At 47.4% G+C, this 25,991-nt stretch overlaps 1 protein-coding gene across 4 annotated transcripts in view; it reads right to left on the bottom strand.

The window, feature by feature from the left end:
* The window catches only part of GLI2 (GLI family zinc finger 2), a 200,554-nt gene that overhangs the window by 7,289 nt on the left and 167,274 nt on the right, over positions 1-25,991 (bottom strand). For 3 of the 4 annotated variants that reach the window (XM_075028752.1, XM_075028754.1, XM_075028755.1), the window contains 7 exons: positions 22,682-22,883; positions 20,185-20,398; positions 18,447-18,560; positions 14,851-14,982; positions 11,100-11,249; positions 7,244-7,408; positions 2,485-2,766 (listed from right to left, as the gene is read on the bottom strand). In XM_075028752.1, the coding sequence (XP_074884853.1) occupies positions 2,485-2,766; positions 7,244-7,408; positions 11,100-11,249; positions 14,851-14,982; positions 18,447-18,560; positions 20,185-20,398; positions 22,682-22,883 (1,259 nt within the window). The remainder of the gene's footprint in view (positions 1-2,484; positions 2,767-7,243; positions 7,409-11,099; positions 11,250-14,850; positions 14,983-18,446; positions 18,561-20,184; positions 20,399-22,681; positions 22,884-25,991) is intronic. The other variant, XM_075028753.1, reaches the window with a different exon arrangement.

Here is a 25,991-nt window from a genome sequence, read left to right as displayed (position 1 = left end):
GTGCTGAAAAGGCAACGTACTGTAGTTTGCCCCAGGGGAATGTGGGAGTGGAGGGGGATGCAGTGTTTTACTTTGCTCCGTAGCAGTCCTCTTGGGCAGGGCTGCCTGGCTCTGATAGCCTCATTGCCCTTCAATCAGGATGACAGAGATTGCAATCCCGGGATTTAATGGCAAGTTGTGATGCTGGGAGAAAGGTGGCAAAGGGAATCCTCAGGCACTATGTCCTCCCCCTTTCTGCACTCAAGCAAATATCCCCTGTCCCTCCCCATCACTCCGCATGCCTCCGCCTCCGCCCCGTGGGGGTTAACTGGAGACAGGAGGTCTGCAGCAGACCATGCTTTATACAGCTATTTTAATACAAAGGATTTCTTTGCTCACCTTAGTACCGACTGTCCTTAGGAAGGTAGAGTAAGGAAGGGTAAGTGGGAATAAAGAACAGGTTGTTAGGACAAAGACAGCATTAACAGAAAGGACCATGTTAGTAAAAGTCAAGGAAGAGGGGAGTGCAGAATACAACATAAATTGCCAACATCTCCCCCTCTCCTGTACCCCGTCTTCTCTGCCTTCCCTCTTTGGGAGCCCAGATAAAAACCCCTAGGAGACACTTCCCACCTGTCTCCACGGATTTGGGATGAGACCCAAAGATGGGCCGAAACAAGGGGCCTCGGAATGATGGGAACCAGTGAAACATCTCATCCCTCCCACCACCCTGACTTTAACTAGCCAACAGGAGTTGGACATGGGCCTGCCAGGTCAGATGTGCCCGTTAGATGTGCGTGAGTGAAGTACGCAGTGCTGGACGGGAAGAGCGGAGAGGAACATCCGACCCACGGCCCTACCGCCAGTGAGATGGCTTGGCTGCTGCCCTGGGAGCGCAGAGCCCTAGGAAAACAACCCCACACCTTCAGGAGAAACGGGGTGGGGAGCCGTGATTGTGTCCATGTTTTCATAGAAAAAAAAAAAAAAACAAAACACATGGAGGAAGAGTATTGGAGAGAGGTCATTATGTCCAGTGGTTCTCACACTCAGTTTTTGTAACCTAATACAGAGCCTCATCACAGTAAAACTGTTCCTTTTGTCAATTAGAGACACTTTGGATGTGAAAATACTCAATTCCTTCCTAACCAAAACATGCTGCTCATTAGTAATTTGTCCAACAACACATCCCTTAACCTTCTTTAGAAAATCTTTGCAGCTCCAGGCCATGTTGTTTCATAGGGATAACAGTCTTTTAGCCTGGATTCAAATCAAGAAAATATATATTTTGGAGTTCAAAGTCCTTTCAGCTCTAGTGAGAATTCTGGGGACTATGTGAACATTCTCTTTTGCAGGTGAAGGTCTTTTCTGCTGTATCCAGCCTGAACCCTGCTCCACTCTGAGCTGGTGCAGCAGACCAAAGCTTTGGGTACAAAGGTGAAGAAAAATATCAAAATGCAAAAGTGTGACCCATGTGTTGCAATGCTCCATCTCCTCCACCAGCAGTGGTGTGCTGAGGAGCAAGTGGGCTCCCTGCGTGGGGTGGAAGAGGCTTGAACGTGTTTGGACCCACCACCATACACACCTCGTTAGCACTATAAACCACACTGCTGCCTACTGTGGAGCTGCTGCAATGGCCAGAAGGCTGATAAACTGCCTTTGCTTCAGCTGGTGGCTACTCAAGGGGCTGTAAAACATGATCACAGTTGACTGCAAGCCCGTACTCTGTGGGCCACAGCACTGCTCCCATGTTTATTCCTGGTTTTACTCCCCTGGCCCATCATCCCACTACAATTTTCTGTGGCAGCTGGGAGTTGGGTATTGAGCTCCTGTACTCCTGAGTGATCTGCTCTAGCTGACCTTGCTTGAGCAGGGAGGTTAGACTAGATGATCTCAAGAGGTGCCTGCCAACCCTAGCGATTCTGTGCTTCTGTGTATGGCGGACAGGACCAAGGAATTGAACTTGCTTTGAGATACCCAAGAAAAGTAAAGCAGCTACTTTTATCCCCACTGGCTTCATCAGACACCCCACAACAGAGTTGTGCCAGCAAAACTGCTGTGCAGCAGCAGCTTGGAAAGAAAAACATTGAAGGGTGCAGGGAGGAGAAAAGGGACTGCTTAAGCCAGGACTTCTGCTTCAAGAAGTGTTCATCAATCTGTGCCCCATGGTTGTTGCTCAATTTAAATTGGTGAGGTAGCTAAAGCTCATTTGACCACAACACTCTGAGTTTTACCCACTTTCACAGCACAGGGAGGCCAAGCTCAACACTGGGCATCACGTGGCCCCCATGACTGCGAGGGTGGGAATTTGTGATGCTGGCTAGGAAGGTGTAAAATGTTCTGGACTGTGCCCTGACCTGCAGTTTCATCTCTGGACTTGAATTCTAGGGTGTTGGCAGGTGAAGGGCAACTGCCCGGAGAGGTAAATGGCATGCAAATGCTTCACGCCCCCATTGCGTCCGAGAAATTAGGGGCCGCGTCATTTCTGCCAAGAGCAACTGCTCTTACCACAGAATTCTCTGTTTTTATCGTTTTGACTTGTAAGCAATCCTCCATGCTCCTCGTGGTGCTGTTGGCCTCGGGGCTGTCCTCTGAAACCTTGCTGCTCTGCTTGGCGCTTGCCTCATTGTCCCCATTTTCCTTGAGTGGCGGTGGCCGCGGGTGAACGTCATTGCGCTGCTTCTTCGTGACGTGGGCATCGGGCCCGTGCACCGTCTTGACGTGTTTCCTGAGGGAGCTAGGGTCCGTGTACCGCTTTGTGCACCCAGGGATTTTACAGACGTAGGGTTTCTGTCAATACAAGCAAATCTTGGGTTATATTTAGAACAAGGCCAAATATTCCAGGTACAGCGCGTGGGCCAAGAAAATACAATGAGCATAGCGGCTGGCAGCAGCAAAATGTGGAGCATCTGCTCCACAGGATTCTGTAAGACTGAGATCTCTAAGATGTGATATATGGGCTGCTGCTGATCCACACAGACCTGGCCAGTCATTTGATGTTGGCTAAACTCCTTGTTTTCAGTTTCTGGATTAAAAGGCAGCTAAGAATTCATGAAATACTTTCCTAATATTACTTTTCCATGTATGTATTTGCTCGGGTGGCCACAGGAATGTTTCCTGATTATGGATGGGAGGGAGGTGATGTAGGGGACTGGCCATAACACATTCTCTCTGCTAAGGTGGGGTCTACACTGAGAATATGCCTGAGACCTTCTGGCTGATAGAATTCCAGTGAAACCAAGCCAGACTGGATTCACCCTACTCAATCTATCATACCACTCCAGCACCTGTCACCTTGAAATCTGTTATTGTGCAAAACAAACCACAGGCATGCAATGTTTTTTTCAGACGATAGCACTCTAGTCCCGAATTCATGAATCATTGATTGCCACAGGAAAACAAGGCTGAAGCTATGCTTCTGAAAACAGAAGTCAGAAAACAGATACTTTTCTTCTTTTAACTTTTTTTTTTTTTATTGAGTTTCCAATTCCAAAGTGTATTAGCGCTGCAGTTGTTTGAGCTGGTGCTGCTGCACTCGAAGCTCTGAATTCATCACAAGTTCCGCTTTCAACCTCACAGCTACTCTAAGTATTTTGCTGCCAATGCACTAGGACAGATCCATGAAAAAAACCAGATAGATGTCGTTTGAAGGCTGCCCAAAATGACCATTCCTATTCTTTTTTTTTAATCTGTTTTGTAATTTCGTCCAGAAGCTTAAGTGCAAAAATACAAAGGAGTATATATTCTTTGCAGAAAGCCAGCATCATCACATGAAAAACATTGAAAGTCTGTTTTTTATTCAAAAGCATGCTTCCTGACTGATCTTGGCACATCACTTGAACAAACTAAATCCTCATAACACCCCACTGAGGTAAATATTTAATATATTTTAAATCTGGGTAAACCAAAGCACAAAAAGTCAAATAGTTTGTTTATTAATCTCATGCAACATTTTGGATGAGGCATTATAGAAATATTATTGCTGCTATTAAAACCTATTCTAAAGAACAGAACCCCCACCACACATGCTAAAAAACCCTACATAAAACAGTTCAAGGACTTTTTATAAAGATCCTTTAGGCCCAATAGTTCTGATTTTTCAGACACCAGTAATTAGGGTAACATGATCACTGTTGCTTGGACAGCAGACACTCCACCTAATGGGGTGCAACCATCCTCTTCATCAGGCCATACCTCCTGCAACTGAACTGAGCACAACTGCTGTTTTGTTGGCATGCCTTCATATAATCCCCTGGGTTATTCAGATTCTGACATCTAAAGCAGTGTATGGCCTAGTGAAGTCAACAATTTAGATATCTCAGACGCCTCCCTCCTACTCCCATACACATACAGCATGATACTCCTTAGGGTGGGAGAACTGGAGAACTCCCCAGGCACTCAGCAGAACTGTATTTCTGCATTTTACCCTTGTTTAGCTTGAATTGGAGAAAACGTCACTCCAAGCCTTTGGCTGGCCATGAACTCATGCCACTTTTTTGTGTATGCACTGGAGAGTGGTCATGGGATGAAAGCTCTTTTCCCAGGAGTAACTGGGATCCCCTGAAGGGATTCAAATAGTCACTGAAAGTTTAAAATGAAATAGTGTATGTGACACTTCGACAATCAAAAAAAAAGCCAGTGTGCTAATATATGCCCAGCCTTGAACTTCGGCATGTTTGAACCATACACTACATCCTGTCACACAATGACGGAGGCAAATACAGGGAACCTGGAACTTCCCCCTTAGAGGAGACATGGATGACTTAACTCTGAAACTGTGGTGTATCCCAAGTAAACACTGCAAGCAGAGGAAAATATTTAGTAGGTAGCTAGGAACCACAACAGAGTTACCAATGGGTAATGGGAAATATTCACGGCCACAGACTCCTGCTTTGCATCCATGTGGTTTTTTGAGCCAAGGTCTCAGTGCAGTTTGCTAACCCACTGGTCATGGCCACAGCTGGTTGCAGGACCGTCACCTGGGCCTGCTGCCCAATGCAATGAGCTTTGCCATGAGGAATGTCATCTGTTGCAAAGGATCGTGTTATATGTTCCTCAGAAAGAGGGTGTCAAATATATGGCTCGGAGAGCCATTATATGCAGCCTACAGATCTCCCACAATTCTTGGGGCACGCCTGTGTTGCATCAAGGAGGGTTGAACAGCAGTTCGGGAGCGAGCATGATCGCAAAATGTAAGATCATGCAGTGCAATGTAGTTCCCATGATAAGGCTCAGCTGGTCTGGTACAAATCCTCTACTAGTGGCTGTGCTGTTTCTGCACCTGAGAAGGCTTTGGCATCCTCCAGGGGAAGCAACAGCAGAGGGTAAAATGCCTATCTGTTATCTGAGTCTTTAATTTGTGTTGTTGGACGCAGCCTGTGCCAAGTGTCAGCATATTAGATCGGGGTCCACCATAGACAAGGAGTTGGATGCTCCTGCCCTACAGCCTCATGTTCTTGCACAGTGGGAACCCAAACAAACAGACCTTCAAGTGTGTCTAAGCTCTGCTCAGACAAAGTGAGGAGTCATCCCAGATCCAGTGCAGCTCCTGATCTGGATCAATTGGGAAACTGAACCCATCAAAGAAATGACATTTAATAATACAGACAAGGCCAAAACTCCACATGTAGGAACATGGGACACAAGCTGGCCCAGCAGAAGGGAAGCTCTGGCCTGCCTAGGAAAAATCCTGGAAAAGCTCTAGGGATCCGACCTCAACTGAGCTATGGGCAAAAAGTAGCTCACATACTGCTTCAGTGTGCACAAACTGGGCAGACTGAGCCTGTATCCAGCACTAAAAGTTGTACCAGCAGTCTTGATCCATCCACATGAGAATCCTTAGGGATGGAAGAGAGATGCAAAACTGATTAAGGACAGGAAAAAATGCTGCAGTAATGAGAATCTTAAGTGGCTTGATTGACTTATTTAGCTTATAAGAAGATGGAAAGTGACTTAGCACTGTAGTGTTGTGAGGTGGAAATAGCAACAATGAAAGGGACATTGGATCCAGCACTGGAGGAAGGCAGAGAAAGCGTCCGGGGCTCGGAAACAAGCAATTTCTAATACCTGAAATGTGAGATTAAATCATGACTGCCTACCTTTCAGGGGAAGAAGCTTTAGCAGAGAGAAAATTATGTCTTAGTCAAACACCAGGTACTGGGAATACAGGTTGCTGAGCAGATGAGAGGTTGCATGTCTTGTTGGTCCCTCCTGGCCTCAGGGTTGGTGTAGCCTTAAACCAACCCCAAACTACCCAGTGCCAGTGCGGGTATGGGTTAATTTTAACCTGTGTCCTGCTGGGGAAGTGGCTCACTGGTGAAGGAGAATCCTGACATTTGGGTTCATACCCAAACCAATTCAAATAACACAGGGATCCAGGTCATTCATTGGGTCCATCTCAGCATCACACAGCATGGAAGGGCATCCTAGACTTTGAGTCCTTATTCTGACTCCAACAGAATCTCTGAAACCTGCAGAACTTTGGTTATCACTGACTGATATTATGCCAGAGACACAAATACTCCCAACAAGCCCTTTGTAGACACAGCATCGCTTTAAAAAGCTGTCATCCGTGGCAATTGTGTTCCATTCTCCAATAGTCTATATTTAACTGTTGCAAATTAGGCTACAGACTGAATTCTTCATGGCTGCAAACACTATTAGAACTTTGGAGTGTTGTTTTTTCTTCCCCTGTCAGCTAATTAGTGGTAATATAAATTTCAATCGTCGGCCGTGGTTGATTGCAACAGACCATCACATGCGTTACAATAAAGGCAATTTCCTCTGCTCCCCAACTACTAATAGTGGGTCTTAATTAGCCAAGGTTAACAAAGCATTGCATTGTGCTTTATCATTGTACATCAAACGATGGAGGGAGTATTATTGCCAGAGCGTCAGGATCCAGGGTAGCTGTTATACTACTGCAAGTCTGCTCCACAGTAATATTAAACACCACATGCACAACTGTACAATCCTATTTGTGCTATTAAAAATTATAAATTTGGAAAATGCTTGCTTTAATTTCCAAAGCTGATTAAAAAGTTTGCATACTTTAACATCTGTTTATGATTTCAAACATGGCTTTCATAAATATAAAGCTAATGTGGTCTGGCTCTCCAGCAAAATAAATCCCATTAAAAATAAGAAAAACCTCTTATTACAGTAGGTTTCTTTTTACATGACTCCAGCATGTAAAGTGTATGTTTATTGTCAGCAAAATGAAAAAAAAAAAAATCCCTCTGTTGAGCTGCTGTAAGCCCAGGCTTACCTCATTGGAATGCGTCCTGTTCTGGTGCTTGGCTCTGTCCGAGGCATTGGAAAAAGCTTTATTGCAGCCTTCGTGTTCACAGACATAGGGTTTTTCTCCAGTGTGGGACCTCAGGTGTGTCTTTAAGTTCTCCAAGCGGGAATAGGCTTTGGAGCAACCCTCAAACTAAAATAAAAAAACACAAGAGGAGTGATTAATTAACCAGAAAAATTTGATTTTCCCCCTGCCTAAACCCTTCTCATCTGTTTCTCATTCTTTCTTTTTTTTCTTCCCTTTAAAGGGCTTGTGTTTTAGGGAACAACATCCACTTTGTTGGGAGAATTTGCTTCCCTAGGCAGGCTGAGAGTTTCAGCAGTGAGTCATATTTAAGGTGCTGCTCCTTGTTGGGTACCCACCTGACATTTCAACAAGAGACTCTTTTTTCCAGCCGGATTGAACACCCCTCCGCTCCTCCCAGGGCTCTCTTAGCCCCTCCTGCCATCTCTCTGCAGCTAACACACTCAGAAACAGAGGCCCTCTCCTTCCCACCCAGAGAACTGACGGCTTCTTGACAGTTTGGCCAGCCTTGCAACTTCACTAGCACCAGTGCTGGAAAGCCCAGACCATTCTCTAACACACAGGCAGAAATCTAGCGAGCTTTGAAGTTTCCCAAATTGCAGCTTGGGTCTACTCTCAGAGGATGCTGTGGTCAGGCTGTCTGACATTACGAGTTTAAAAAACAAGACTCTCAATCTTGAAGACAGATGGATTTTTGGATGACAAAACAGGCCAGGAACCTTCCTCCTGGAAGGAAACCAGCTGCCCACACAACGAGAAGGAGCAGCTCGGGAGAGACGGTGAGGCTTCGGGTCCTGCCACCCTCCACTCTGCCTGGGCTGGAGGCTTCTCCCTGCACCTGCCCTGACTGCAGCACGGGAGGATTTCACCTCCAACCAGGGAGGCCGTCTTAAATGCTCTTTGACGAAGCAAGCGGGAACTTACAAACACTGGAAGAGGTTTTAAGAAATGCGAGGCTCCCTTCCAAATTCTAGCTAAATGCTGCACTCGCTGTTCAGCTGCGAGCATTGAAAAGCCCGTGCTGCACTTCCTATGCAAGCACCTTAAAACAGACTTTAAGTTTCAACAAGCGGACCCTCCCGTTGTAATGCATGCAAGCCACAGAGTGTTATATTTTAGTCAGATCACTCAAACATGTCTACAAGTTCAGCCCAGATGTGACAGCATTTCACATTGCTGTGTTTGAATCTTGGCCGGTGAAGAAACCGGTGTCATAGCAGGATAGGTCATGCCACAGCTCAGTATCTGATTTCCCTGTGGGCAGCTGAATGGCCCTACGTGTCCAGAGATCTGGCCCTTTTGGGCAGAGGCCAAAGGCAGCTGTATGCAATAGCAACGGTACCTGTCTCCTTGTGCTCCGCAGGCATAGGACTCCCCTGCACTGCTAAGGAGTGAGGCAAACATGCAGCCCGCGAAACCTGTGAAGCACCTAGGCACAGGTTGATCCCATATAACTTTGTTGTGCTGGAAGAGAAGTAGGGTTACTTAAGCTTCCCTTTAAGGTCTAGCATAGGGATGGTGGACATAAGGCAAACTTGCTCTGGTCTCTTGAGATATCCAGATCTCCTCAAGGACAGTAGGAGCATCCTGCAAGAGCTGATTCCTTCCACAGCTTTGTTGAGGTGGGATAGATCCAGTTCCCCCGCCTCAGACAACTTTCATTAGCCCATTTGGCCCACAGAACATGCCACAGCTTTGAGGTAGCACAGTATATCCCTTTTTTCTCCTGCCCTGTGCAAAGAGTCCTTTTCAACTCAAGTTGCTTACAGTCACTGAAATACATCATTCCACTTGCTGGAAAACAAAGGGAACTCAGCACGAGGCAACTCATGTGTCCATTCTGGTTTTGCTGGATACTGACACAAAAATGCAGTTATTAAGAGCAAAAGTACTAAGGCCACATTTTCAAATAAGAGCTCCTCAGCAAAGCAGCCTGTGCATGTTCAAAGCAGTTATTCCCACTCTTATGCGTGGATTTGATTATGTCAGTGGGAGTTCTGGCTGTCATCTGTTGAAATAATCCTTGACCAAATCCCAGGCTGCAATTAGGCTCATCTGTAGCTTTATGTACACCACAAACTTCTTGTCTGAAACAAATGGTGCTTTGAAAAATCACTGCCAGGCTTGGACAAGGAATGCTCTGCCACAGAAGGGCTGCAGAGCTGCCATGTATCCCAGGCAATTGGAAACCGGTGGTACTCCAGTTCGGGGATAGTTGCTGTGACATATTGCACATGGAGGGACTGCAGTTCTCCAGGAGGCAGAGGATGACTTGAGACTTAAACACACCCAGCCTTGCTATTGCTCCAGTGCGACACAACCGAGGCTTGAAAGAGGCAGGATTGTGCAATGGTGCTTTTTCCTGCTCCATTACAGCGCTGAAGAGGATGCAGCCCCTGCTGCTTTTTGTCTTCTGAGTACCTCTACCTGCAAGGGCAGGGCTAGACTTTCCCTCACTGCTCACTTTGTAGCACACCGACGATCAATATTCCTTGATACTTTTAAGGAAGATTGGTAAAGCACTAGAACTGGGCAAAGTGCTTTAGAAGATTAAAACAAAGGACATGGCCCTGTGCCCTGGGGAGCTTATGCTCTAAATTAAATGAACAGAGGGCTGGAAGATTGATAAAGGAGTCATGCAGCAAGCAAATCATACATATCCTAATATTTGTAAGCAGGAGCTGGGGCAGAGCCAGGGAGGGAGCAGGGCTGGAAGTGACTAAGAGAAGGAAGATAGGGGAGGAGGGCTCAGACATCTGCCAAGCAGAAAGCAAGACTCATCTCCGAGACTCTGGGGAGAGGAACAGCATAATGCTGACAGCGGAGGAGGTATGAAAAACTGGCAGGAGGAGAAGGCAGGGAGCAGAAGATATCAAAAGACAGGGATGGACCTTCAGGAGGAAAAAGGGCTGAAGCATATGTGGAAAGAGATGGTGAACACCTCTCCTCTCCTACCAGTTGGCCACAGCCACTACACAGCTTGCTTCTCTCATGCCCCCCATCAGGCATCCTCGGCTGCTCATCAGTCAGTGGTGCGTTGGGAGACTCCATGTGTGAGGGCAGATATAGGCTTTAATATCTTGAGGTTGAGGAGGAGGTGAGCCCAGCTCTCACACGTGCTAGATGAGCCTGTACCCCACAGGGCTGAGATACAAAATAGCAGCCCATACTCTTCCTCAGGCAGTGTTTAACACTAGGCACAGTGCCTCTTGCATGCAGAAGGTCCAGGGACTGAGCTCCTCTTGGGGTTTAAGCACCCAGGGGTTGACCTCATCTCTGGATTAAGAGAGCAGAGGCAGGAGATGTTGGCCCAGCTCCCCAGGCTGGAAGGAGGCTTGTCTGCACACTCAGGTACGTGAGTGAGGGAAAATTCCAGCCCCAGCAGCAGTACTGGGTGATGCTGAATTAGACACGACCAGGGTTACGTGGTTCCCCGATGTGGGGTTACTGGATTTCCTTCCTGGAGGTAAGCAACTAAATTGCTTGGTTCTCTACCCTAAGTGACTTGTCCTGAGTCACTCTGGATCTCTGTGGTAGAGCTGAACCCATTTTCCCCAAGTAAATGTAGTTTTGCCCACTAACACCTTGAACACCTTCCTTTGACCACTTGCCCTGTCCCCAGGCTGTCACCTGCAAGCAGCTCCAACCTGGACACAGAGAGCTGGACTGGCCCAGAGCTGGGTGCCAGCAGGTACCCTGGGAGAGCCCTGGTTGAAGCCATAGGCCTGTGTCTGCACACGCATTTTTGTGACCACCAAAGTCCAGTCCCACTTGCCAAGCTGAGATACACCATGCTCACCGTGCACTTGTGTGGCTTCTCTCCGGTGTGCCTTCGCATGTGCACCACCAACATGTATTGAGCCTTGAAGGGCTTCTGCTCCCGTGTGCAGTCCTGCCAGCGGCAGACAAATTCCTTCTTCTCCCCATGGATGTGATCGTTGTTGATGTGCTGGTAGGAGAGAAGGGAGAAGCAGGTCACTCCTGGAAAAGCTGATGCCAGCAAAGCACGCATGGTGCTCCGCAAGCCAGCCGTTCCCTCCCCAGTGCTTGCGGTCAGGCACTGCACCTGGGTCCCAGGTGCACAGATAACACCAGGGACAGGGGACCCAGCTCTGTGGTCTGGTGTGTCCTGCGGGAGAAAGCTCACAGCATCCAGCACACCAGGCGCTGGGTCCAAAGCAGCTATAAACTGGAGGTTTGCAATAAGCCCACTTGTCTCTGCTGAACCCTCCTGTGCTGCATTTACGCAGCTGTGACCCTTTCCTGGGGTGCTGCTGGGGGATGGGGGAGAGGAGGAGACGAGCCTCGGTTGGACTCGATGATCTTAAAGGTCTCTTCCAACCTCAATGTTTCTATGATTCTATGATTCTAAGCCTACTTGCGCGCCAGCCCGTACACCGGCCCTAAGACATCCACCTGCTGTCCAGTGCTGGCGGCTGGCAGGAAATGACAGCATCTGCGAGCTATGCGCCAAGGAAAGCTCGGTGGCCTCAATTACTGCTAATTGCTCGGGTCCGTGAAATCCTGTGCCGGGGTGTTGAAAAGCCAGACCCAGAACGGTGCCTTTGTCCACCCTGGGAGGAAGATGAGGGTTGCTTTTTCCCAGCCCAGGGCAGATCAAGCCCTGCCGAAAATAAACAGAGCCGGAGACCAGCCCATCGGCAGCGCTGTTCCCGCGGCGGCCTTGTCTCTCTGAATGGGGTCTCACTGCCAAAAATAATGCCTGTCCTCGCTCCTGTGTTTTTCAGCAGACATTCACTGACAGGAAATCCTAAAATAAACCACTTTGGGTTTGGGTTTTGTTTTTTTTTGCGCTGAGATTTTTCTCCAGCCCCCGCCTTCGTCCCCCTGTCCAAGGCCAGGCACGCATGTTGCGGCTCTGGCTGAGACTTTCTTGGGGTGGTGAGGCAGCACGAGGACACAAAAATGCATTAAGACAGAATCACTGACCTTCACAGTCCTAGCTGAATCCAGCCCCAGCATTCTGTGTGCTGTGGCCCAATCCTGAGGACAGGGACCTCCTGCTTGGGGCACCAGGTCTACCCAAAGGCAAGAGGAGGTGCATGGTCCTCAGCTCATCCCTTGGGCACCAGGGGTAAACACCGAGACCCAAAGCTGCATGCTGGGAGGGTTGGGGGCGGCTGAGTTTGGGAGAGGTTTCATATGGGTTTGGAGCTCAGCTGCTTACAGTTCTGGTTTTATTACATGGCATCAGCGTGAGATTTTAGCCTCAGATGGTGGAAATCTGGTGAGCCCCCCAGGAGACCCATGGACACGCTAAACCACATCCAAACCAGACTGGGAAGATATGTCTCCTGGCTCTGTTTGTGTGGGAGTCTGACTTGCGACCAAGACTACACATGGCAGTGCTAGGAGTGGGGGAGTGCACAGGCTTGCCCTTTTGGTCCTGCTTGGGCCAGAGGAAGATAGGTTTACGGAAGGGGGACTATAACCCCCTTTAGGCTTATTAACTCACTGTCTGGGCAACATCTGCTTCCCATCACACGGTGGAGGAGCAGTTGCACAACTCACGACACTTCAGCTATGGCTCCATAGTCCCATCAAAACCCCACCTGGCTGGAGGCTTTGCTTGGGCTTCTCTCAAATTGAGTGTGACCTTCGAGGCTGGGAGCAGCAGTGGTGCTTGCAAAACTATGTCCTCACTCCTGCTGCTCGCCGTTGACATGCACTTCTCCCACAAGTACATTGCCCACTGCGTATGGAGAACGGACACTGCACGCCCAGGTACTTTGCTCTGCACACAAACTAGAGTTTTTCCATGCACGGTGGGATGCCACCTTCTCAGAAGTTGGCCCACAACATCTGTATTTCATTTGCATGTGTATTTTAGGCATCCCAAATCCACAACCCCATGTTGCTAGTAATCGTAGTACAGAAGCCTCCATTTTTATAACATTCCAAATTTAGGAAAATCTTGGACATTCCATCAAATATTTTTCTTTGGGTTTTCTCTGGAAATAAATTGTGCTGAGCTGCCTGGATCTGCCCTGCACTTTGCTCTGGGCAGAGTTAAAGAGTTTTTCTTACGTCTGAGAAGGAAACGCACAAATACTGCTGGACAAATGTGAGCCCAGCCCATCTGACGGGGCTGCTGTGGTTTAACCCCACAAAAGCAACGCCCCGTGGCATGCAATGTGCAACCCATTAAAACCTTATCACTCAATTGGCCCTGAAAACTATTTCCAAATCTGTCTCTACTCAAGGACTTGTTGCACTGAACCAGTGACTTCTGGCAGAGGTGGGCAGGTCCTAGCCTTAGATGGAAGAAGAGCACATGCCCCAAATTATCATTTAGAGTGTGGTCCCTCTGGGCTAAGATAATGTTTGTGTGCAGAGCCTGGGGAAACAGAGACTAATGCCTACTTGGTGGTGCCTAAAGATGACTAAAATGAAGATATAAAAAAGGGTGAGAGTAGACATGAGCCTTCAGGAAGAGGGCTACATGTGAGTTGCACAAGGGTGGCCCCTGGCAGGCTCGGAGCCCGGCTGAGGCAAGCAGCAAAAGGCTGAAGGGAAAGGATAAGACAGAGGGTCCTGTCACAAAATTTGCTCAATCCAACATTTTGCTGCAAGCAGCAGAGTTGCTGGGGCTGGTGAATTCCCAGCAGCTCTGGGCTGGCTTCAAACAAATGGGGCTCGCACCACAGACCTGAAGTGAGGCCTGGGAGGGTGCTGGGCTTGGGGCAGGATGGGGCTCAGACACAGATCATGTCTGATTTCACAGGCACACACTCTGAGTTTGAGGGATTTGTTGACCCAAGAAGCCAAAGGAAACCAAAAGGTGGATTCCCAGGTGAAGCAAAGCATGTGAAAGGCTCTTGGAATTAATTAGAACTGAAAATCTGATTAATGACTTGGTTTGGGGAGGCTTCAGAGAGCAGTTTTGACACTGGTTTGGGGACATCACTGTGATTATGGAAGCCCTATTTCCCAATTTTTAAAAAATCAATTCGCTTCCTGTATTTCGGGCCCTGATGGAGACAGTGGAGCGTGTCTCCAAACTCTGGCAGCACTCTGTTTCTGTGGGAGGGATATGCTGAGCAGGTCAACAGCCTCTAAGTGATATGGCACCCCAGCTCATGTCACAGCAGCATTAAAGGCTTTCACGGCCTGGACAAGGACTGGGGACATTATGGGTGATCCCTGGCCCATAGCTGGTGTAGGTGCATGGGGAGGCTCAGTGAATACAGCCAGCAAAGAGGGAAGGGCTCAGCCCAATTCCCCATTTTCCGATCAGGTCCTCTGCACAGAGCCTTCTGTCATTGGGTTGTGCACAAGGGAGACCAAAACTGCAGCCTCAGCAGCTGAGAAGAGAGCAACATCAAATAATCTATGAGAAGCTTCTTGCAGCTGAACTCCTTGGGGAGCAGCGACCTGCTTTGGCAGTGTTTACACACCGTATCTCTGATTTGCACCTTTAGTAGCTCCCAGAGTGAGCTCTAGCTGTACAGCAGCTAGTAATAAAAAATGAGGACAAGTGCACAGAAACCCAAATTTATCGCTGGGGTTTCCTCCCAACCATTACTCACATGGACGAGCTGCTCTTGAGTGTCATATTCCTTTGTGCACCCTTCCCAGTGACAGTTCGTCTCATAAATAACCTCAGGCTCCTGTTTACATTCATCCTTATCTAGATCTTCTTTCAGGTCTGTCAGATGCTCCTGCAACACACAACGGTACATTGTATAAGGTGAACTTCTTTCATCTGAATTCCTCCGTCACTCATAGATTACAGGGCAGGTATCAACTGATCACAAAACCATGCTCATTGCGGCAACATAACATCCTTGATTACTGTGAAATAATGAGTTACAGAGTTTTGGTCAAAATGGATCAGAGTTAATCACAAGACACAAAACACCTCGAAGCCATGGTCGCAGCAATGCCTGGCTCCAGCCAGGTCGTGGGCAGTCCCAGGAAAGGCTGGAGAAAGGAAAAGGCTGACTTTTGACCTTCGGTTGTGTTCTTTGCTGGAGAAAAAGTTCTGATCTAGGGGGAGTGGGGAGCATGAAGAAACCACAGAGCAGTCAGAGGCTAGTGACTACCACACTCACCTGACGTGGGTTGGGGAGGGGGGAGTCCTGTTTTCTGCATCTTTCAAGAGATGAGAAAATTATACCTAACCCTTACCCAAAGATTTATGCCTGCAGGATACTCCACAAGGAAAGAGTGGTAAGCCCTCAAAGCACTCCTCTGAGATAGGGAAATTTGGGAAGATTGAGCAAGACCCGGTGATGAGTGGGTTGCGGAGCAGAGCTCCAGGGGCTCCAGACTCATAAATGAGTTACTTTAATGCTGGGCACGCTGTGAGCTCTCTCCTTAACTTCTCTGTCTAGCCAGCTCCTCAGTGCTAAATGAAGCACAGAAGATTTTTGTTATGGCTGCTATGAGGATTAAAACATCGGCACCTACTCAATAGTGTAACATACAACATAATTAGTACAATTTAGAGGTAAGGACAACTGTTGGCTCTGCGTGCGTCAGACACTTGCACTACAGACAGGGCAATCGGCAGCCAATATTGGCTTGGGAATTTAACAATACAGAACCCTGCAGGTTTTGACCCCCTTCATTCCCTTCCCTTTCCTCCCAATTACTACTACTGCCCAATGCAGAGCATCCCACCTCCAGGGCAGCTTTAGACAGGAGCGTCTGGGGTGACTGACCGCATGAGACACTGTTCCTCATGATCTTGTGCTCCAGTTGGCCCCATAAGTGTGTAGACACAGCCAGACCTATCTCAAACTGCCTCTGACCTGCCCAAACGGACCTATCTAGCTGCCATCTCCTTCCCCACCAACACCTTCCCAATGCCTACTGAGGGGCTGCAATGATTAATGACTTTATGGCGTTATATGACTCGCAAAGTGCGATGTACTATCTGAAAGTTCAACAATTTTCATTAACTAGCTCATGACATACATGCCAGCTGTGACTTTTCAATTCAAAAATTTAGATATGGAGAGGAAGAGATTTGTTTTAATTAGCTCTTAATTTAAAAAAAAAAATATTGTAAGGTGGCTCTTGGGACAGGAAACTGTAGTAATTTACAGAAAGACTTCTGGAGATTCAAACTATATCTGAGCCCAGAGCAATAATCTGAGAAAGTTCAAACAGCAGCCTCTTTTTCCTGCAATTCCTATTTGGTTGAGCTGTGAACATTATTCTTGTTGAAACATTTCTCTCCGTGCACACTGTGGTCTCTGGAAAAGTGAAATTTTCTACTAAAAATCTTATTTTGCCAAAATTTTTATACTTTTTGTTGGAAAAAATGGAATTGAAACCATTTTAAATTGTTGAAGAGGATTGACTTGTTTCATTTCTGGCTAGTTCAATGTTAATCTGAATCTCTACTGGAGCTATTGTGGTATCGTAAGGGTACAGTAACTCAGGTCCCTCATGCCTAGTGCTCCACTGTGTCCCACAAATCTTGTCTGGATTGTGTTTTTTATAGCACAAACCATCGTGGGAGACACTGTCTGGCCAAGGATTTTAAACACCCAAACCACAACTCACATGAGGCGTTTCCAGAACAGCATTTCCAAAACAAAACACACACATGCATGCTTTTTTGGGGATGGATGAGCTTCATACTCTGCAAAAAATGTATCAGTCAATAATTAACTGACTGTAACTCAACTTTTCAGCACAGTCTCCTGCAGAACAGGAATCCCCAAATTTAACAAGTTGCTGTTGCTTAGACCAACTGAAGAGGAGACACCCCCTACGTTTAGTCTTTTAACCTGTCCTCCTTGCCAAGAATGGGCTGTCTCTTACAAGGTACTTTCCACTAATTTCCCAGTCAATACTGAAATGCTGCAAGATGTGAAGCCTACATTTCCCTTGGGGTATTACTTCACAGATCTCCTCATTAGGAACTATTAGACGATCAGCGTGCGTTTTGCTTCTCTTAATTTCACCTCGCTATTCTAATCAAACCTTCTTGCGCTGCTTTAAACTACTCCGCCACTTCTTTCAGTGCTTATTTCGCCTAAGACCAGTGGACGAAACTCCGGGGCAGGGCTGCAGGGGTGAGCCAGGCGGATGCTATCCAAGCACTGCCTGCGACTGGGCGCACACCTCTTCACCTTGGAGGAGAAACCGGAGGATGACAGCCATTGAGCAAGCAGCTGTCTGTCCCACAGCTCCTCTGCTACAGATACTTTGAGAAAACAGGTGATGGCTTTCAAACCTTTTTTCATTTGCTGCAAGAAATAAACACGTGGCCTTATTAGGCCAGGTGGTGGCCAGATTGGTTTTTCAGGGCATGTGCTTTTGCAGTAGTGTGTAGATGCAGTCCTAAACTCAAAGCTCCAGAGAGGTGCCTCTTTGCCCTAATCGTGCTGACTACAGCATGTTTATCTTTCCCTGATATGCTATCTTCATCAATTTTACCAGCCCCCTGATGACTGCACACGTTGCTGTCCCCATGCATCATGCTGAGACCTGCTCCTGAACCAGGGCAGAAGGAGAAATTTGTCATCAACTCTTCCATTTGCTTGACAATAACACGGCCTAATATTTCATGAAAATGAAGTGCCCAGAGCACTCCTGATAGTTTACAGTTGTGATAAAGGACGGTCAGATGGATACTGTCAGCCATTAAACAGTTTGCAATCACAGAGCTCCGGAAAGAAAGCAAAGGCCTTTGGGCCCTTCTTGGTGTCAGATGTTGTGTCACCAGTGTAAAGGATGTTTCTAGGAGCAATTCCTTGTTGAATCAAGAAGTTGTCCTTTTTTGCAAGTGTTCTACCTACATGCAAGATTCCCTCATAATCTATGTTTGCTCTGAGACACTAATGCTGCTTGCTTATCAGCACAGAAAACTCAGACATCATTTTTAAATTATCACACTTGAAATATTCCCTCCCTCCTTTTTTTCTATCCAAGCACAGCAACAGCAAGCTGAGTCCCAAGCACCCATCGAATGCTTCACTCAGTCGCTGCAGCTCTGCCCTGTGCCTCGCCGGGCTTCATGCTCCGAAAGACACCCGCCTGCCTGGCAGACTCTGATGCCTTGCTCCCAGCTGCAGCAAAAGGTGCCAAGAGTATCGTTCCCAGAGACAACGAGACCCAGCAGCTTGCTGCCTTGGCCCCACAAGACGTCTTGCACCAGGAAGGTTACCTGTGTGGTTGGGGATGCTGGGGGCAAGCCCTCGACTTCAGTCTTGACTTTGCTGCGCTTGTTAATTACTGGATTGACTGTGCTGCTCACGGCCGACTCACTGCTCTGCTTGCTCTAGGAAAGAAAACCAGGCAAGATATGGCACCGGGGTTTGGGAGGAGAGGCAGACTTCAGCCCACCTCCTTATTAAAAATTAACTTAAAAATCAGTCAAGGTTGAACTTCGGGAGAGGCCGGCGACAACAGGGTATTGGGCTGCTGGCCCGGGTTTCACATGAAAACTAGTCTGTGTGGGTTTGTGCAAGGCAGAGAGATGGGAGAGAGGAAGAATCGAGGGCAGCATCAGCTTCTGCAGGCTCACCAGTGAGATTGGCCTTGCTGCTGCTGCTACGTTTCAGAGTGATCCAGTCGCTGTCAAAGCCGTCAAAACCTTATGCAACCCCCACCCAAGCCACGATTTTATTTCTCAATGCGATGAAATGATTTGTTGAGAAAATGAATTCCTGGGGGGAGTGGGGGGCTCTGGTTACATGCGAAGGCTCTGGCATGCTGGGTGCATGAAAGGCTATGTGTATATTTTGCTAAGCTCTTAAAAAATGAGAACAACTTCATGAGAAAAACCATCCCATTGTATGTGCGTAAAGTTGGAACATTAACATTTTAAATACACTCTTGCTAATTGCTCAAGATTGGTCCTGCAAGTTATTAAACAGGGGCATAACTCCTGCCAGCCACATTATTTTGGTAGCCAGTTTGTAAGAAGAAAACAAAACCAATCAATCAAATAACCTTCAATAACAAACAGAGTTTGCAGTGCAGCAGCCATGAGAAACCCTAAAACAATAAACCAGTCTGAAAAGTTCAGTATGATACAACTAAAACAACAATTTGAAATGGGTGTGAAATGAGGTGAAGTAAGTCTTGGGGGAGAAAAGCAACTGCAATTTAAACTTCCAAGGAATGAAACTGGGAAGGAAAAATTATTAAAAATGTGCTAGACATATTCACTAACCCCGTGCATGTGGAGGGCTTGTGCATACATGCACATGTCTGTGTGAACTCACAGGTATTTGCAAGGACGCATTTGAGGTGTGGGATTTCATACATATCATGGCATTCCCAGTTTTCAAAATCTGGCCCTTGGTTTCGCAAACCTTAACAGTAAAAATCAACGGCAGGGATACCCTGAGAGAGTAGCTACTGAAAAAGATGGAACTATAAGTAAAATGGCTAGAGGTCCTAGGTAAGATGCACTTATTTGTTAAAGAGGAAAGGAATAAGGTGTTTTAAGACCATTGGTTCATGCCAGTAGAAGAAAGGAAGGAGGGATTTGTGAAGGAACTGATGAAGCTTGGTTCACAGTGCTCGGGTGTTTATCTGGCAAAACACTCCAGCATGTGCTGAATTCCCTCGATTTCAATAGCACGTAACACACGTTCAAGGAGATTTGCTGCCTGAGATGACCCTGCGTATCACGTTCAATGCTTTGATGGACCAAGGCCTTTGGTTCCTGCACGGGTAGGTACGTGTGTGCGTGCGAGGAAGGGAGGGCACAAAATTTGCCTGTGACTAGTCCAGAAAAGCTTTGCCAGGAGGAAGAAAAAGCAATGTAGAGGGAGAGAGTGAGTAAAAAGAGAGCAAGTAAAACTCCCACAGCCGCCACGAAGGGCGGTGCTCACCCCATGGAGAACATGCCTCCATTTCCCATGCATGGAGAGAGCCAGGATGGCCGTCCCTACCTGGCTGGAGTCAGAGATGCAGTTGCTGTTGCTGCTGATCTGTGCCGGCGGTGGGTTGACGGAGATGACCGCCATATGCTGACGCGGGGGGAAGGTTGGGGACGGCTGTATCAGGGGAGGAGTGTGTCCGAAGGCTGAGCTCAGGCCTCTCTGCTGGGTCAGGATCTGCTGGTACGTCACGGGGTTAATGGGGTGGGGGAAGCTGAACGCCGGACTGCAGCAATAGGAGGAGGAAAAATGATGAGGGGTTATTTTAAACAATATTTATCACATTAGCTTGCGACTGATTCAAGTTTGGCTTCCTGGAGACTCCAGGAGACAGGCTGCAATGCCCCAGCTTGATGCCTTCAATGCCACGATAAGCCTGACAGCCTGCTTTACTGCAAGGACAGATTCATCTCGTGTGTGCCTCTGCTTCCTATGTTTAAAAACAGCCAAAGCCCTTGGCAGAGAGCACAGAAAAGGATGGGACATGGACACATCTGGCTTTTCAGCCCCTGAGGCTCCCAGGTTTTCCCAGGCAGACCTATTCTGCAGACTCGCCACCTTGGGGTTATGCTACCCTGGATATAAAAAACCAGCATCACCTGGCTGACCTGGCACAGATTACAGGGGGGATGAATAACTATCCATTTAACATACGCCAAACCCATGTAATTTGCTCTGCATTCAGGTGAGGGGAGTGCTGGCTCAGGGGACTGCTGCAGTATGTCACCCTTCATATGTAGGTCACTGGTTCAGCTCCAATCTAGGTCGGCCGTGACCAGAAACACCACCAGCTCCTGGCTGCTTGGGGGCAACAGGTCTGAGCCAGGATGCAGCAGTCGACAGCATTAAAAACAAAGCTCTGCTTTTGGAAAGAAGGGGTTCACTCCTGGGGTGAGTCCTTTTGGCAGAGATAGAGAAGCATGGGAGCTGCTCTTCTCCCTCTGCTCTGCGTGGGTGATGCACAAACCATAGACTCTCAGCCCCAAAATTGATTATTTCCCACCTTTAAGAGGTGGTCGCCCTCAACCTTTACCCTCATGGTATTTTCTCTCATATTACTAAAACTGCCCACGGTGTGAGTGCTCAGAGAGCAGGGCCATAATTAGCAACATGCTTCATTTCCGATTTTGCTTTTAGAGAAAATACTTATTGCTGGTGACCATAGAATTAGTATTTCTGTTCCAAACCAATTAATGACAACTTGACCAAAAGAATAAAGGGTAAAAATCACTACAGTGTAAAAGAGGTCTGGGAGTTAAATACGCGCTGCAGCAAATGAGGTGTGATGGCAGGCTGCTGCATAGCTTTGTTATGTTACAGCAAAGTCCAAAAATGACTTTCTGAAGTGCTACTAGGATCTGGGTCTGAGCGGGTGAGAAAGGATTTCATTCCTGTCACTAAGACATTGTTAAAATAGTAACAAAAAAGTCTTTTCACCCCAAATTGCTGACAGTTATCCTATTATATATGTAACCCATTTTACAATTCCTGACATTTAAGATACACCTTTAGAACACTGAGAAGAGTTTCAAATTCTTTATTATTACTTGATCATTCCCTTGGAGGCCAACAACTGACCATTGGGCCTGACTGCACTCTACTTGATTTGTTGAAAATACCAGATGTTACCCTGAAAAACTTAAAATCTGAGTACAAGATGAGATGCTACAGGTATGCCCAGCTAACGACAACAGATGAAAAGACTAGAAAAATATGATTCCCAGACAAGGAGTTGCAATTTGTTTAAGTAAGCATTATGTTTGATTTTACAGTCAATTTCTAAATGATGCTGCCAGATAAAGTAAATTATAAAATTAATGTTATAGTTACTAATGGCAATATCTCTGTTTTTCCCTACAATTTTTAGGAGTGCGTGATCTTTATAAACCCTCGCTTTGCAACATCAGTGTTAATTAGAGCTAACATTTTTAACAGTTAAGTAATAAAAAGAATAATAACATTGTGAAACTTGGGTGAAGCAATCACGGCAGGAATTGGCAACAGTGAGCTGCCTAGTGTAAGTGCTTTTTAATTAAGATTTGAACAAAACTTTACTCAAGGGCTTAGATTTGTTTTAAATATGTTTTTAGAATTAAGCTCTTCAATCCACCCAGATAACTTTTTTTTTAAGAATGTGGGCCAATAATTGGAGAATACTTTGGGGCAATCTCTTAAATCAGAGGGTTTCTTAACCAGTCCAACTGCTCACAATGAGCATTTTGTTAGACGAATTTATTCTCTGTTTCTGCTTGCAGGGAGGCACGATCATACTGTAAGTACTGGAAACTGGTACCCAATAATCCCAATCCAGCAACCTCCCGCCCCGCCTATGCCACAAAGTACCCTTCCACATGCAAAACCAGCTGGGGGCTTTGATTTAATACACTACACAGCCCCAAAGCACGAAAGCAGAGGTTGCAAGGAAGGGAAGGTCTCCCTTGCTGGAGGATCCCCCCTCCTTTCGTGGGGATGGTTATGCAGCTGAATGGAGCCGGTCCCAGAGCTTTACCTGATTGTCCCGGCAGATAAATGGCCATAGGAGCCACTCGCCGCTGAACTGCTCCTGGAGTTGTTGATATACGCCACAAGAGAGTTTGGGGAGGTCCTGATCATCGTCTGGAGATCAATGCTGGCATCAGACAGCGGGGAGATAGAAAGGGCTCGTTTTCGGCTTAATCTCGGAGTCACCCGCGGGCTCGAAAACCGGGACACTGGAGGAAAGAGAGACTTTGTCAGACAAAACCAGCGGGCTGCTCCCTTCCTTCGGGGGGGCGGGAGACGCTGAGACCCGCTGCGCTTGTGACTGCTGTGGAACGTTCAGGAGCCAGGAGCAGCGCGGGCACCAGCTGCACTTTGACAGGAGGTTTCCCCTCCGCTGGGTGCTGAATGACAGGGGTCAGGCACCACCACCAATGCCCGCCTGCTTCACCCTCCTTGGGGAATAAACAGAAGCTTGTCCATCGCCCCCTTTCATTGGCACCAGATTAACTTAAAATTAAAAGGGAAAAGGCCCCGCGAGGCTTCCATGAGCGCAGCCGTCCCCGTTGACGCGGTGGCAGGAGCAGCGGGCCAGAAGAGCCGCACGTCAGAGCCGGGGCAACCCTTGGAAATGGTGTGTGTGCTTGAGTGCGGAGGGAGCGGAAACCAAACGAGGGCGAGCACAATGCTGGCCATCCAATTAACGAAGGAGGCGAGGCTCCAGGAGCCCCGAAAGTAAATGAAGAGTTTTAAGAAAACCAATTTGGCAGCCTAGGCACAAAGTTCAAGCTCTCCCCCTCCGAGGGGACCTGCCAGTGCCTGGACCCTATTAGCAATTGTCAATCATTCGGGCATGAAGTCATTTCCAACCCTGCCAGTCCCGTTTGTGGATCTGCGATTCATGGAGAGTTACTACTGTATGAATTTGGCTTCCCCCAGCATTTCGGCACTGCTAACTGGAACGACTGACTTCATCAAGAGGAAACTCTGTCCAGGCCCGACCCACCTGCAGCTCTCCGAGGTGGCATGGACGGGAGCTGGGGATGGGCCGTATCACAACATTCCCTGATACCAGGGCACCAGATCCAAAGCCTGCCTGAGCCCTAGCCCTGGCTGGAATGGCTCATCCCTCCAAAGCAATGAGAGCAGCGTTTAGGTCACTTATTTTTGAAAAAAAAAAAAAGATTTCTAAGTGTAAAATATGCCCCTCAGCCATGGGGTCTGGCTGGTAACCCCTGTCATCCACCCAGGGGTGCAGGAAGGCTCAGCTGCTCCAGCTCCTTCCCTCGATGAGTGCAGCACTGTATTACTACCCGGCTTTTCCAGCGGTGGTCTCCCCAGAAAGCTTGCTGTGGGTATATCCTATTAAACACGGTGAATAAAACAGTAACTTGCCCAGGCAGGCAATATGAGCTGTATTCCTCTAGTTGGTTGGAGGGACTGATTTTGGTTGCATATCACCAAACACAAGCCCAGCACTTTGCAAGAGCATAAACTTTCTGTCCTGACAACAGTGCTGGTATGTGAGAGGGTGAATGGGATGTACAAGGAGGTAAAATATATCCTGCCAGCATGACCAAATGGTTGATTTGCGTTGGTTCACAGAAGTTTGTGTCAACATTTCCCTGAGACCAGTGGCTGGGTTGCAGTCTCCTAGTCTCCTCGTGACTCACCCGTGTACCTAAGTGGCTCTGTCATTACTATGCCTGGGTGCTGTGTAATCAATGGGTTTTAGCACCACCATCCCCTTATTACCCATAATGTCCCCTGTTGCACAAGACAAATGACTTGCCCAAGGTCCCACTGGAAGTCCAAGGCTAAGTTAGTACTTGAACCAAGCGCTTTTGTGACTTTTGTCCCACACCTAAGAAGCCTCAGGCGTTGCTAGCTGCAATGCCTTTACTGCAATACTGACAACATTGGGAATTTCTCCTAAAAATCAGGTCGTTGCATATATGCTGAACACCTTCTTACAGTATTTTGTATAACTACATTTTGCAGCCTCACGAGGCAGGGAGATGCTAGAAAACGTGACTCAAGGATCAGGTAGCAAACAGAAAGAGCAGCAGTGGTCCATAAAAATAACCTCCTGAGTGTTAAGGCTGTCCCATGATTTGGAGGGACCGGACTCAAACTTTCCTAACGTTTGCAGCTGGCAGACTCCAGCCCTGTTCTGCTGTTGTGAGTGGCACTTACCTTGGGAGCTGGAAAATTAGCAGCTAATTATAGAGGCATGATGGACACAAAGCCAAAATGAGCAAATGAACTTCCCTCAGCAAAGGCTGGCCCTACCTAAACGCTGGAGTGGAGCATTCCCAAACTTCACATCTGGTTCATGAAATCTGGGCCCTGCCAGAGCCCTGGACCGAGCAACATGAGGGTTGCTTGGGTCTAGATCATAATAGTCAAAACTGTGCTCTGTCCACAACATATTAATGTAATGTAATTGATTTGAACTAATTAAACTTCCCCCCCCCCCCCAGCCCCGGCCATAAGACATCTTGATTCAATACATGGGCCACAATCTGGAAAGACCTGGGTGTTGTTGCAAGTCTTCCCCAGCCATACCTTCTTGAGCAAGTTGCTGCTTCTTTCTGTGTCCCAATTTCCTAGCGTCGTCTATTTAGATGAGCTCCTTTGGATAGGGTTTGTGTTTTATACTGTATGTATTGCACCAAGTGCGATGGGGCTCCATCTCAGCTGAGTTGTCAGTGTTTCTGTCCTACAAATAATATGCATCTTTCCAGATATAGATATTGCTTTCTGCATTTGCATTCCCGCAGTCTCCTCCTTCTCTAACAGAAGGAAGCAGGCCAGATTTGACAGTCATATTTATCTCTGTTACTCCCACACCTCAAGGGAGATCTGTTTATTAATGTGCCACTTCCCTTGATAAATTACTAAATAGAAAGAAAAGCCTTGTACTCATTTCTCGCTGCTCCTTCCCATGATTTATGTCCACGGTGCTGGTTCAGCCATTGGTCGCCATTAATTTACAGAGGGAAGAAGTCCCGATGTCCAACAGAAACCTGGGTTTTGGCAGTGCAACCAACGTGGGCACCCCTCCCTGCTGCACACAGGTACGTCATTTTTTCCCGATGTAAAACTCTGCTGGAAGCTGTCAGATTTGCAAGCTGGCCTGGGAATTCTCCAGCCCAAAACCAGTAATATGCATTACGTTAGCGTCCGCTCTAATTTAGATCTTGCGAGTACCGTGGGCTATCTAAAATGTTTGATAGCAGATCCAATATGTTGGGCTCATGCTTTACACAAAAGTCTCTTAGGTCTTGCGGGCTTCCAGGGAGAGCTGTAACCTAAAATCATGCTATGGATGAAAAATT

Source organism: Buteo buteo, chromosome 5 (genome assembly GCF_964188355.1).
Source record: "Buteo buteo chromosome 5, bButBut1.hap1.1, whole genome shotgun sequence".
In the NCBI taxonomy this organism is placed as follows: Eukaryota; Metazoa; Chordata; class Aves; order Accipitriformes; family Accipitridae; genus Buteo; species Buteo buteo.
The sequence above is the reverse complement of the archived record's forward strand: the minus strand, read 5'-3'. Positions and strand labels throughout refer to the sequence as shown.